The sequence below is a fragment of the Bos indicus genome, chromosome 28, assembly GCF_029378745.1.
Source record: "Bos indicus isolate NIAB-ARS_2022 breed Sahiwal x Tharparkar chromosome 28, NIAB-ARS_B.indTharparkar_mat_pri_1.0, whole genome shotgun sequence".
In the NCBI taxonomy this organism is placed as follows: Eukaryota; Metazoa; Chordata; class Mammalia; order Artiodactyla; family Bovidae; genus Bos; species Bos indicus.
Window position 1 is genome coordinate 43,742,845 of NC_091787.1, and position 14,176 is coordinate 43,757,020.

The 14,176-nt window shown below is 41.3% G+C and overlaps 1 protein-coding gene across 4 annotated transcripts in view; it reads right to left on the reverse strand.

Moving 5' to 3' along the window:
* ERCC6 (ERCC excision repair 6, chromatin remodeling factor) overlaps positions 1–14,176 on the reverse strand; it is a 73,016-nt gene that overhangs the window by 30,711 nt on the left and 28,129 nt on the right. For all 4 annotated transcript variants that reach the window (XM_019953715.2, XM_019953716.2, XM_070781971.1 and 1 more), the window contains 2 exons: positions 11,006–11,134; positions 6,826–6,984 (listed from right to left, as the gene is read on the reverse strand). In XM_019953715.2, the coding sequence (XP_019809274.2) occupies positions 6,826–6,984; positions 11,006–11,134 (288 nt within the window). The remainder of the gene's footprint in view (positions 1–6,825; positions 6,985–11,005; positions 11,135–14,176) is intronic.

Here is a 14,176-nt window from a genome sequence, read left to right on the forward strand (position 1 = left end):
ATGAGTGGACGCATGTATTAAGAGGAACCACCAGCTAATGTGTTAAAAATATCATCTACAGTGAAGTAAATCAAACAAAAACTACCTAACAAGCAAACTTTTCTCTCTTCTTCTATTCCAGATTAGCGAAGGCATAAACGGTATATATCAACCTAAGTGAACATAGAATATGTTCTATCAGTTTGAAGCTTTATAGTTTATCAAGAGTTTTCACCCACAGGATTTCACTCAGTCTCACAGCTCAGGGAAGCCAGCAGGATGAGAACCCTGCAGTGTTCAGGCTGCTGAAGACTGGTGTGCCCAAGGTGCCACAGTTACCAGGAGACGGAGCGACGCCTCAAGTCAGTCTTCTGACAGCTGCAGCCCGCTTTTGCACTACAGCATGCTATTCGCTTCTCCACGTGATACAGAACCAGTGGGTGAGCGCCAGTGACCATTTCTCCCAGAAAGCCCCAGTCAACAGAGCTCAAGCGTCACAGTGTTGTGGAAAACAGCCGAACACTACAGAGAAAGAGCCTTAGCAAGAGCCGCATCTGACCAAGCGATCCCAGGCAGACATTTGTGGACGGAGATACAAGAGCCTCAGCAAGAGTCGCTGCTGACCAGACGATCCCAGGCAGATATTTGTGGACCAGATACACGCTGCAGCGTTCTTTGTGCTGCAGAAAGAGTGGGCGCTACCTGAACACCTGCAAATAAGAGACAGGCTAAACAAACCATCCTCTTTCTTTACTACTGCACAGGCAAGTAGCTAGGAGCACTGCCTGGGTCTGAACCCCAGCTCTGCACAGCTCTGGAACTTCAGTTTCTCATCTTAAAATGGGAACAACAGCCAGTTATATGAAGTTTAAATCAGTAACTATAAAGTGCTTAGAATAGTATATACTAAATACTATTAGAGTTTCGAGGTCTTTCTAAAAACCACATAATTTATGGAATCATCCCAATTCATTTACACATAGGGAGCCAGAAAACTGGTCATTGCCACCATGTCAACATTCATCTCTCCCCCTTTTCCTTCTGAACGGAACAACTTTGTGCAGGTGCCCCCTCTTCCTTCCCAGACATGTACTTGATGGGACTCTGACCACCGTCTGGTTACGGCAAAGAGGGAAGAAGCTGGAAACACAGTTCATCTTCAGCCTGTTAGCACACAGCATTCCCCTAGAGAGGCTCGCCAGTCCACTGAGGGGTCTGGGAAGACTGGCTGGCTCATGGTGAGGAAGCACTTAGGCTCTAGGTCAGGGGTCGCGTCATCTCTTGGTCTCTCCTGCTGCATGTGAACGAGGAAACAAGAGCTCAGCAGCCACTGGCAGTTGAGTTCCTGTGCAAAGAGATCTTATGACCACAAGAAGAACTGGCCTCAGGAGAACCTGGGCTGCCTCTGATGACGCTGTGTCTACAATCTGCCTCCTTGGTAGGTTCCTAGATGTAGCACACGTTATGTAAACATTTAACCCACACTGAAGCCAGGATTCTTTCTACTGGCAGTCAAAATATCCTGATCCATAGTATACCGCAGGCACCTGTCAGTCAGTGCCCTTCCGCCCTGCTTCCTGCCTGTCCACATGGAACCAACGCCCTTTTCTTGTCTGAGCCCAGACCCCACTACATCAGTGTTTCTACCACTTCACCTTCAGTCCTGCTGAGAGACGGGTGCCAGTCGGTGCAGAACATGAAACCCAAGCCAGAGTCAAACTAGCGGTGGGAACCTCTTCCATACGAGACTCACACTCGGCCACCAGCGGCAACCAGGAGCTGAGACGGACAGACACTGGGGCCTTCATGGCCTACCTCTCACTCTGCAGCAGAGTCACCGGCGCCTTCAAACTCTCATTCTCTGTCCCCTGCCTATTTCTGCCCACAAGGATGTGGAGTATCTGAAGCTACCCACTGCACACACTCTCCCCATGCTACCATCTCACTAACCCTCACAGTTTCACTCACTCTCTTTACACTGGTAACGTGAATCTAGGTCTTCAGCCCCAGTCTCTTTTCTGAGCTCAGAAGTACCATTCGCCCAGACGTCCAACTGCCGGCTGGTCCCTCCACACAGATGTCCCCACAGCACCACAGGTCACCCTCCCCTGAACTGTCCCTCCTCCCAAATTTCCTGATCCAATGGAAAGAGCTGCCACCCATGCTCCAGGCACCCTCAGTGGAAATCCAGGCCTCTGCCCACTGCTGTTCTTTACCGCATCCAACCGACAGAGTTCATGTCACACACACTTCCTCTCTGAGTCACTCTGTCTCTCCACTGCTAACACTCCCTTCTGGCCACTACCATCTCTTACCCAGGATACTGCACTTTCTAGCACCATCTTTTCAAGAAAGCACAATCAGAATGCCTCATCCCTTTGCTTAAGAGCCTTTTCGTGTTTGTCCCTCACTCTTGAGATAGTCCAAACACCTCACCCTGCTGTCTGAGACCACGAGGACTGGACCTCGGGCCGCCTCTTCAGCATCACCTCTCTCCAGAGCCCTCGTCCTGACCGGCCCCTCACAGGTCCGCACTCCCCTACAAGCCCTCTTTCAGTTCTTACAAAGCGTACACTCCTCTGACCTCTCAGCCTTCACCTTGTCCCTTCCTTCCCTCTTCTTCCAGCCACACTCCACCTGTCCTTCAGCCCTCAACTTCCTCCCTTCCCGTGCCTTTCTCTCCAGGCAGGTTAAGGACCCTTCCTTGGCGCATCCACACGAGTTAGGACTCCACATTAACCCTGTCATAATATATGTCACCCTGGGTGTGTGTGTGTGTGTGTGTGTGCGTGCGCGCGCGTGCATTTGTGTGAAGCTCCTTCACAGTACAGGGATAGCTTCTTCTTTAAATGATCTCAATGTCTAAATCACAGAAGGCAATGAAAGAATATTGGCTTTTTTAATGAAAACTTCTTTTAAAAGGTTGAAAGAAAACTATATTGAAACATTAAAAGAGATTATTTTCGAGTTGGAGATCATGGTTGACTTTTTTTTTTTTTTGCTACAGTTCAATAAATGATTCTCAAACTTAATATTTTTTTTGTAAACTAAGCCACACAGCACTGGAAATATTCATCTGCACAACTGAAAAATACTCTGTAATTTTGTAGAAAAACAAGCCACAACCTAAATAAGGCTGACCTTTTACTCCAATGTAACAAAATACCTCCACCCATTTCTAAATCCTCCCACCTTTAGCTAGTTACTGCCCCTGCCCCTCTGCTCCAGAGAATGGGCTCAGATCACAAGAAGCCAGGAGCTGACAGCTCCTGAAGCAGTCCCAGCAGTGTCTCAGCCTCCCCCCAAGGGCAGGTACCCTCAAACTCCTTGGGGAGAGTACAGCTCTGCCCTGGCCCCTTCTGTGACAACATTCCCTAATAGGATTAAACGCAGCAACTTCTTATATCCTCCAAGAGCAATTAGAGAGCTATCAATATTCACTTACTATCTAAAATATTTAAAAACAAACTCACTTTCAAATAAACATAAGTACGTACATACGCCTTTGCAGGTCACACAGCAGTTATACGCCTTTTATGACATGGTCGCTGTCAACTGCTACAACATTACGTAAGGCCAACATTTTATTCTGGCTTATGGGTCGCAAGGAGTCAGACACGACTGAGCGACTAACTGAACATCTATTTGGCATTATTATGCCCTTCAATCTCTGCCATTCTCCTAGGAAACCATGGAGGTTTTCACAGAGTGGGATCCAGGAGCAGACCTAGACTGCTGCAGAGCCTCAGAAGGGGCAGCCACACCCACTAGCAATCACACCGACTGTCCCACGCTTCTCCAGAAGGGGCAGCCACACCCACTAGTCAGAAGGGGCAGCCACACCCACTAGCAATCACACCGACTGTCCCACCCTTCTCCAGCCCCCATACCAGTGAGACGATCTTAAGAAAGAGCTAAAGGTACTAGAGCAATTAGTACCAATTACTAAACTGGCTACAGTTTCTTTCATCTTTGATTATCATTGATTACCTAGTAAGTTTACAAGTCAATACCTCCGTGGTCAAATATTTCAACCTGCAGGATAGAAATCTGCCCCTCATAGCCTTGAACTTATCAGGAATTACAAAGTAAAAATATTTACCTTTGAAAGTTTATTAACTTTTTCAGTCCATTTATTTGTAATTAGAATTTCCTAAATGATATCCAAGACTTCAGAGTATTAACTAAAGTTTGCAAGGTTAACCATTTATTTCTTCTCCATCATCAAGTTCAGGGGCCTATCTATCACTATAATACGAATGGCAAAGAGAAAAGTATATAGTATATACGTTATGAACCGGGAAAACAGGCAGTATAGATTTTTATTAGCCCAGTAAGTACGCTTTTCCCTCTTTTTAAAAGACATTACATATAAAACACATTAAAGAAACAAAAATTAAAAACTTCTTTTTACCATTAAGTTCCTTCTTGGTATCCCAGAGACATCCATGGTTTCAGGATCATTGACCTTAAAATTACGATACTAAGACCATTCAAATAAAAGCCCCAGAATCTACAGCTTGCAAGAGTTCAGAGGAAATTTACACAGCCCATGAAGCAATGCTGGCTCATGCAGAACTTGGTTTGACTACACATCTGACCACTGCTCTTTAGGACATAAACCTAGAGACGACTCCAAGTTCATCTGATTCCAAAGGAGGACAGACTATAAAACTGTGAGAAAAAACGTTATACAATTTGCCCTGGCACATGCACAGAAGGGACCAAGCTCCTCTGAACACCTCTACGCACAGAGACCAGTTGTTTGGCTGATATATAACTGCATTCTGGGAAGCCACTTCTACCGATACTATCTTAATAAAGATGATCTGGGCTATAACCCAACGTGCCACACTATTTCATTATGGAAAAAGGAGATGCACATCGACAGTTAAGTGATTACAGCTGCTGCTCATTATTAGCCCACAGCTCACTCCTAGCTGGATTGTCACCACTCGAGAGAACATGTTTTAATTTTTCAATCAAAACTACACGGCAGGGATGATTTTAGGTTTCCCAGGCATGGCATATTAGACCCCACGCAAGTTTCATGGTAACAGGAAAGGAAGGGAAGAAAAGAGATGGGAAATAACAAAATCCCAGAAATCATTTAAGAAAAGAAAGATAGTCTTAGAAACTATCTGGAGCAGCTTGGGGCATTCTCGTCAAAACCCAACCAAAGCGAATGAGAAACGCAGAGGCGAGCCGAGCAAACGGCTTGTTTAGAGAAAGCATTTTATAAACGGTGAATTAATGATATGCCTAGGCAAGAAAACACTAAATGCCCATTTTCAACTTTGACTTTTCCATTCAGACGGAATGTTTTCACATGAAATGTAGCAGAATTTCAGTATCGGAAGAAAAAAACTCTGCTTCGACACTTTATTGTAGTAACAACAGAACATTTAATATTTAAAAATCCGCCAATATATTTTCCCCTTCCTACAACTGTGTAAGTATTTCTAAAATATCCTAAAACTTTAAGTACTGCTCATGGGATGTGTTGATCTGCTAAATTAATGAGAAGAGTAAGGAATAAAAGCAAAGCAAAAAACTCTGAAGATTAAAATAAAAAGTTCTTTACTTAACAGTTTATGGTTTGTATTTGACCCACTCCAATATTCTTGCCTGGAGAATCCCGTGGACAGAGGAGCCTGGCGGGCTACCGTCCATAGGATCGCAAAGAATCGGACACGACTGAAGCAACTTAATCCACAACACACACAACATTCCAGAAAACATTTCTCTGTTGATGAACCAGAGTGTAGACAGTCACGTTCTGCTGTGGCCGCCTTCAGGCACACTAACACTCTTGTAAAGGGGTCGTCAAATCGCATCCTGTGACTGCCTGGGGTTTCTACAACCTAAGTGTCTGGTAAATATCTTGCTGTTACTCATTAGGTAAAGCCTATTAGAATCCAAGGAGCTGTTGGATTATCTGGGTTTAAAATTAAATACTCTACATAATTCATCAAGCATTAATTGATTTACATAATTCATCTACCATTACTGATTTACAGAAAAAGTCAACTTACAGCTTAAATATGGAAATGCTCACTGGATTTCAAGATAAACTATTTCAGTCCTACCACAAAGAACAAGCATGTTTAAATGTTTATTCTTTCAGAAGATTAAAGTTTTAATAGTTTATTTGAATTCCTAAAGAAAATAAAGATTACAACCAAAAAATAGTTTTCTATCATTTTATATTTCTATTATTTAGACTTTGACTTTCAAATTTATATAAAATTCTTAAAGACTGGGAGAGTAGGGAGAAAGCATAGTGAGCAGACAAGTATGTAATGTCATTTGAAAAAAAAAAGCACCATCTACAAATGCTATCACGCATAATGATTATAAAAGAAATCCTCCAAAGATTCAACTTTCCCCATGAATAGACTTTGTACTTACTGTAATGCTCACCTGGTCTCCTGCCAGAACAAATATTTTAATGTAAAATTTAATAAATGGAACTAAAGGTATTATGTCTAATTTAAAATTCCATATTGTGTAAACCATTGATATTAACATAATTGAGTTTGTAAACAATCCATTTGCAGAAGCTAACCTTAGACACTGTATTGACCCAAAATATCTAGTGGGGCTCATCTGCAAAACGAAGCATCAATGCCTGGAATTCATTAGCAGTGTTACATGTTTAATTTCTCCTGCCCTACAGCTCCACTGTCTCGTAAAAATTTCCCTTTGATGTCCCCCCTAAAAGAATTAAAGGAATATTGTAATTGAAATGTCATCAATAATTCACAAGACCCTCCTCCACAGCAATACATCTGATGAAATATTAATTGAGCTCCACAGACTGACAGTCTGCAGAGGAGCACTTGCCTGTAATTTGAACCACGAGTCCTGATCTTGCTGTAGCTCAGACCTGCCAAGAAGGCAATTATCTGGATGGTCTTGCCCAATCCCATTTCGTCTCCCAGAATTCCTCCTGCCTGCTGGCAGTGCAATTCCCACAGCCACCTAACACCTGTCTGCTGGTACCTACAACAACAAACACCAACAAGAAAAAGAAAATGGCAAATGGTGGGTAATACAGATCATAACGCAAAGTACTCATGAATTAATCATTTAGCGAGGTTCTAGCACCAGTCAGAGAAGCATGCCGGATGTGTGTTTTACATGAGTATTATATTCATAAGGTCATACATTTTTGATTACCTAAAGCATAAAATCACACATTTTTCTTTACAGAACATTAACACATTTCTAATTAAACTGATAGATAGGGCAATTAGGGACTATTTCATTTCTTTTTCAACATTAGAAATAGCCTGGTAAACAAGCATAAACTTATTATCTTTTATTCAATATCCTCCTGAAAAAAAACTCAAATGTTTTTAGTTATATAAAGTTCTAATAACTTTTCTATGAAAAGATGCATTAACATTTATTTTTCCAATCTGAACAGCATAAAAAAGCAAGACAGAGAAGACTACAATTTACAGTACATACTGTTGAAAAGTCACTTGGTAATCATATTATCTTTTTATAGGAAAAATTAAATTTTAAGGCCATAAACTAGTCTAAAGAATAGGGCTAATCACAAAATTAGTACATAACAGATGAGTCTGTCATATTACTAGCAGAGGCAAGAAAAAAACAAAAACAGTTTAAAGGCTCAAAAACACAAAAGGTCTTTTAATATTCCAAAGTAGAACTTGGTTCAGTGACTTCATCATAGATACAACGGTCAGTGCTATTAAAATTTTAAATAAATAAATTTTAAGCTTGATTTTAAATTTAAATTTTAAATAAAATTTCAAATAGAAATAATACATTCCCCTCTAAAAAGAAAAGAGAGTTGGTATTTGCCCTTTCCCATCAATGGTATGTTTAATTCAATCATCTAAAAGTGAAGTTTAAAAAGGAACAAAGCAAAATGCATTTCTTAGCATGAAAGAAAGATTTAACACTATGCAATGGCATGAAGATTATCTGCCAAGTTTAAAAATCTAAAGGAAAAAGCACTTAAAAGACAATGACAGCTAAAGACCCCCCCAAAGAAAACGCCAAGGCTAGTGAGATGGCTACCCTAAAAGAAGGCGGTTTTGCTGGTTTACTGCCCAAATGTTTACTCTTTGCTGCGTGGTATCTCTACCTAAAATCTCACGGATTTCAGTCCCTGTGAAACTAGTTTTATTTACTCTTCTCTCAGTAAGTATGTCATCATTAACTTTCCCCAGTATTTTGAAAATCAGCTGTGGAAAAAAATCTAGTCCAAAAAGTTCCCCAAAAAACTGATGTACGTTGACAACCCACTACATTCCAGTCAACCAGCCCCCTCTCACTGAGGCACAAAACTAGGGGGCCGACCCCTCTGGGCAGAACAGGGGCCAAGACGTCCAGGCGGTCGTTCCAGTGCTTTCCCACCACACGAAGCCGTCTCCACCCCACACGGCCCCCATCCCTCTCTGTTTGGGGCCAATCAACTGAAAGAACCTGGAGAGGGCAACCGAGAAACAAGGAGAGGAGGAAGGGTGACCAGCGCGGTATCCAGAGGGAGTCAGGTCGTCCGGATTCTAGGTGACCCACAAGAGGACGTCTCCTCATCTACAGATGTAATTTCCAAGGGCGTTCAAACAGCATCTAAAGGATGACTTAAGGAAAAACAGCGACTAGGCAGCCTTGTAAGTCACGTCACCACATGGGAATCCCAACCACACCTGGGGACACCGTGCAAAGGTGGCGGAGAACAGACCCCTTCCCGTGAGGGCCCCGGGCCGCGTCAGCGCGCTGGACGGCAGGCCCGCACCGCTGGACGGGCACTTCCGGGCCTGGGTTCTGATGCCAGCAGTGTCACTGACGGACTCAGGCTGTATTGCCCTAATTTCCTTAATAATAAAACACTGTAAAACAAGTATATACTTTAAAGGAAAGCAGGCTATGGAATTCCGTTTTCAGAACTGTTTTGAAAACATAAAAAGTTACTCTTCAGGAAAAGTTAAAGACTTTTACAAACTGCTGTAAAAGAGTAACAGAATTACTATACTCCGCTTCCCCCATGAGACTGAAGCACCACAGAAGAACCACAGATCACTGTCACACTAAGCTAAGACTGCACTTACTAGTGTGGCTAAAGATTGACTTTTGTCACGTGATTGCTAAATTACAGAGTCAAATATATTTTCTGGGCAAATTTTCAAAATAGAGTTTTAAAAGTTAACCAGGATGGTGCAGAAAATAGCACTTAAATAGGTAACAGTATCTGCTGACTCCTTTGTGTACAAATATATCCTATTAATTTCATTCCACATAGTGTGGTAAATATGGTAAAAATATATCTACAGCTTAAAATTAAATTGGCCTGGCTAAAGCTTAGTCATGAAAGAAAAATGGAGACTCTGCCAATTATAGCAGAATAAAAGAAACAGAAGTTTTGTAACATTTATGAAATATTTAAAATTCTGCTTTTGAGGTGAAAAATGAAAACAAAATACTTTCAAGGAATGTGCAATTGACACAATATTTTTTTAAACATGTATTTACATTAACTACAATAAGGTTAACAGTCAATACACTGAATTTGATACACTCTTAATAGTAAGTTTAGTTCTATTAACTGTGAAATTTCTTTTGCTAGAAACTCCCACATTTAGACAAAAATGCACATTCGACTTCATTCTTGAGGGTATTTGCCAAATCACTTAATACTCATGTAGAAGTATCCCGTCTTCATTAAGTTAATCTGTAACCTGGGTATTCCTTCCGCTAGTACAACACAGATACTATTTGGCCTGTTTCTTAGTAAGAAATCACTTTAGAGAAGATGAAAAGAGTTGCCAATAAATATTATCTCTATTTATCTTTCCATAGTTAATTTTCATTTGGGAAAAGCAACAGCCAAAGTAGCCACTTCTACGGGCTATAAAACACCTCCAAAAATTACTAGAGATTCCCTACAGTTCTTTATAGTTCTGTCCAGTATAGCAACCCCACCAAGATACTTCACATCTTTAGGATTCAGCTGTCTTATATGTTTATTGGGATAAAATAACTACTCCCTCTGTCCCCTCCACCCTCAAGAGAAAAGTTAGAATTATAATAAAAGCTCTTTGAGAGGAAATATAAAAAGCAGACTCTCTTTAAGTAGACCTCTTGCACAAGTTTCAGGCATGGCTATCAGCTCAATCTATGAAGGAGATTAAACCTAAGTGTCTCAAAGAAAGACGTTTACATCCTGCACCCGACCACCAAGTGATGATACGAGAGACAGAAAGAAGCTACCTAACGCTTTAACTTCCTGCGTGCGTCAAGGAAGCGTTCCTAAAGTACCTTGTTAAGTAAATCCCAGGAGGGATGAGACTGCACACCTGGCTCAGGATTTACATTCATCACAGAGACTGTACCGGACCTTGTAGGCTACGGACACGCACCTACCACAGGGCATCCATTTATCTGCAACCCTGGGCCACTTCACACATAAAACACAGTTTCAGGTACAAACTCAGTCCTGAAGGTGTTTGCCTACATCTTGCCTTTTTATATAAGAATAACATTTACAGGAAATACTTAGATACACATTTGGTCAGCTCAAAAGTATTATATCCTTAGGTACAGTACAAGACAGTCAAAAAAATAATCTTTACAAAGTTTTTATTTCAACACAGAAGTATAAGACCTCTGCAATATTGATTTTAATAAGCAATTCTTCTTAATTAATCTGATTTAAGAAATTAGAGATTTGGTCCCTTAAAAATGCTAAAAACAACAACAAAATAACTTGATATAAATAGCTTTTAAAGTGTTGTTTTTAGTCTGCTGATACAGGTCCACATAGATTTGTAAGTTTATAAACACACTGAATGCACACTTCAGTCAATTTATTATCATCTAATTTTAATGAACAGCATGTGGCTAAAATTTCATTTGACAGTAACCGTATTCAAAATAAATTGCTGCGAGTACCTTGAGGGCCCACAGGTAACTGTATGCAGTTCCTAAAATATTAATTTGTAACAATGGCTCGACGACAGATGTAAAGAAAGGAACACATAGCACATACTTAAAAAGCTTTTTGAACAGAAAACCCGGCATTTTAAAACCTTCGTCAAATTCAGCATCGCTTTCCTCAGAATCATCTTCAAGCCTCAGACTCTTCTCTTTGTCCTTCAGTCTCAGTTTATTCCATCTCCTACCATGAAAACAAAAATCGTATTTTCATTACTTTGGTTCCAAATCAGATGTAATACAAAGAAAAAAAAAAAAGACAAAATAGCACAGTCCTTTAGCTTTCTGCTGCCATCATTACCCAAAACACTGATGTTCAAAAGAAAAAAAAAAAGATTATCCTTTCCCTCCTCTTTAATTCAATTCTCATTTGAATTATTATAGCTGCTCTAGAAATATTCCTGTAAGGTCTCATTTCATTATCAAAACTACTTGCTCCTCTCCCGGCATACCCTAAGGGAAAATTTCTCTGCTAGTTCCTAAGATATATGAACTTAATTCTAGAAAAGATTCAGTGGAAATTTCAATATAACTAAATTTATAGATACTAAATGTCATAGCTCCAAAATGACAATGTAAGAAAAAATAAATTTTATTTATAATTACTATTTCTGTGCTAAAGATATGATGGTCATAGGATAAAACAGTACAACATCTTGGAACATAAAGCAAGTTTTTGGTCAAAAGTACTGAGTATCAGATTCACATGTTGATTACTTAATTAGGGAGAGGCATCAACAATATAAAAGTATGGATAATGATACGACTGAGGGAAAAAAAGCGTTCGCTAAATACAATGTAAGTTATAAATTTAGTTATATGATGCTTTTCAGATACGAAATAGGATGAACACTTATGTTTCAGAAGGGTGACCCCATGTATGCATAACGGAAGAAGCGTCTGAAGGTCTGAGAGTATCAGTGACACAGCAAGGCTACTGGCGAGGTGCAGCCGTTTAGTCAGACGGATGTTGCACCCGTGTAACTAAAATGGACGCTGGTGTCGTAGGGGAGGGAAAAAAAGCCAACAGCCTCACATTCTAGTTGCTTCCAAAAATCAGGATAGCTTTTTTAGTATGCATGCAACTGACACTTTGAATCTCACAAAATGGTGGAAATGAAATAGAGCAGTAACAGAGATAAATGCCTTCCAAGTAGAAAGCTCACAGGAAGGGGATGAGAACAGCAACGCATTTAGGAAGTCATTAACCTGCTCTGACCATGCAGGACTAACAGAGAAAGTGTGAGGGAAGGTAGAGGAAAACACGAGAGGATAACACTGCACACGCAGCCCAGGTGGAAGAACGTGCTTCCCAACACCAATCACCAAACCAGCACGGAGGCCAAACACGGGGGCGACAGGCAACCCCGAGCGTAGATGCTGGAAGACCTTAAAAGCATGTCCTCTGATTAATTCCAGCCTGGTGACAATTTCAGCGCTTCAGATAAGGAAAAGAGGGGCTAGCTGAGGCTTACCTGTGATCAGCAAGGAAGAACCAGTTGGTGACCTGAAACTACTTCACAGTGCCTATAAGCAAGCACTGCTGCTGATTTTCAGAAAACAGACAACAGAAGAGGCAGTGCATGGCCAAGCCTAAGAAAACAGCCCCCACATAACCATGAAGTTTAATATGTGACTGTTTTTTATGGGAAATTTTTAATGGCCTTTTTGTGCTTAACCTCTGCAGGCAATCTCTTCCTCTCTTCAATTAGTATTTTTCTTTCTTAAAAGTCAGCACCATGCAATTCAGGAAGTACCTCTAAGTGGCTCTAACAGTCTTAGCTCCTCTTCTGAGTTGCACATTATCTACAAATTTAGGTAAGCGCAACGGCATACAGTAGTGGTTCTCAATACGGGGGGCAACCTGGGCACCCTGAGGGTGACCCCCACCCCCACCCCAGAGTAACTTGACAATGTCTGGAGACAATCTGGTTGTTACAGTGCTGGTGGGAGGGGAGACATACTATTAGTATTTAGTGGGTAGAGGCCAGGATGCTGCTAAACATCCTACCATGTCCAAGACAGTCCTCTACAACAAAATATTATCCGGTCTCAAATGTCAACAGTGCCAGGCTGAGAAAGTCTGATATAAAAGTATCCCTTACAATTAGAACTTAGAAACTAAAATGATGTATATCCATTTTCCTGATATATATGTGGCTCAGACGGTAAAGCGTCTGTCTGCAACGCAGGAGACCCGGGTTCGATCCCTGGGTTGGGAAGATCCCCTGGAGAAGGAAATGGCAGCCCACTCCAGTATTCTTGCCTGGAAAATCCCATGGATCGCGGAGCCTGGTAGGCTACCGTCCATGGGGTCGCAAAGAGTCGGACACGACTGAGCGGCTTCACTTTCACTTTCATACATATCTGAAATTTAGCAATCAAGCAATTTCAGATAATGAGATAGCCCTCAGTACCCAAATTCTTACTATCAGAGCTCAGAACCAAACATCTGCATAATAAAAGATATTTCTTTTTAGCAAATTTGTGGATAATACAAATTTTGAGGGAAAAAAAATCACAAAAACTTAAAAAAAAAAACCACAGCCACTTAAAAATACTTCATTTTGCATCTACTCAAAAATAATGTTACAGGAAGATAAAGAAAGCACCAGATGATGCCAGCTTTGTAAGTCAGGCACAGCAAGGTCATTGAATATTTTGCACACAAGAGTTTCACACCTTAAACTTCACAGACAAATGATAGATAGCTATTTCCTCAGACTAAGCCAGTTAATCTTTGTGGCTATTAAATTTCCCACCACATCACGCTGCTTCAACAGTTTCAGCTTCCTCCCTCTCACTCTTTCTTCTCTGAAATATATAGGCATCATGTTGCCACAGAACACACAGCACCTAGGAAACCACATAAGCCACCACAGAATGATTGCATTCCAGTGCCTTCCGCTTCATAAAGAAAGATGAAAAGAGACAAACATTTATCCAGTTTGGCTAACAGATGACTAAAGGCGGTGAGGAAGAAAATCATTATTGCCTACAAGTATTTGTATCACTGTGGAGACAAATTGCCCCAGTAGAATCGTATGCACATATTAAAGACAGGAACTCCCAGCGTTATAAACACACGCACGTGTGGCTCCAGCTAAGAGACTCTCCCGGTTCACAGAGCGGTACACAGAGCGGCCTTCCTCCCGCGCAAACCACCGGGAGGCCTGACCGCCGCCGCCCCGCCCGCGCCACCAGCGCCGGCAGCACGCACCAGCAC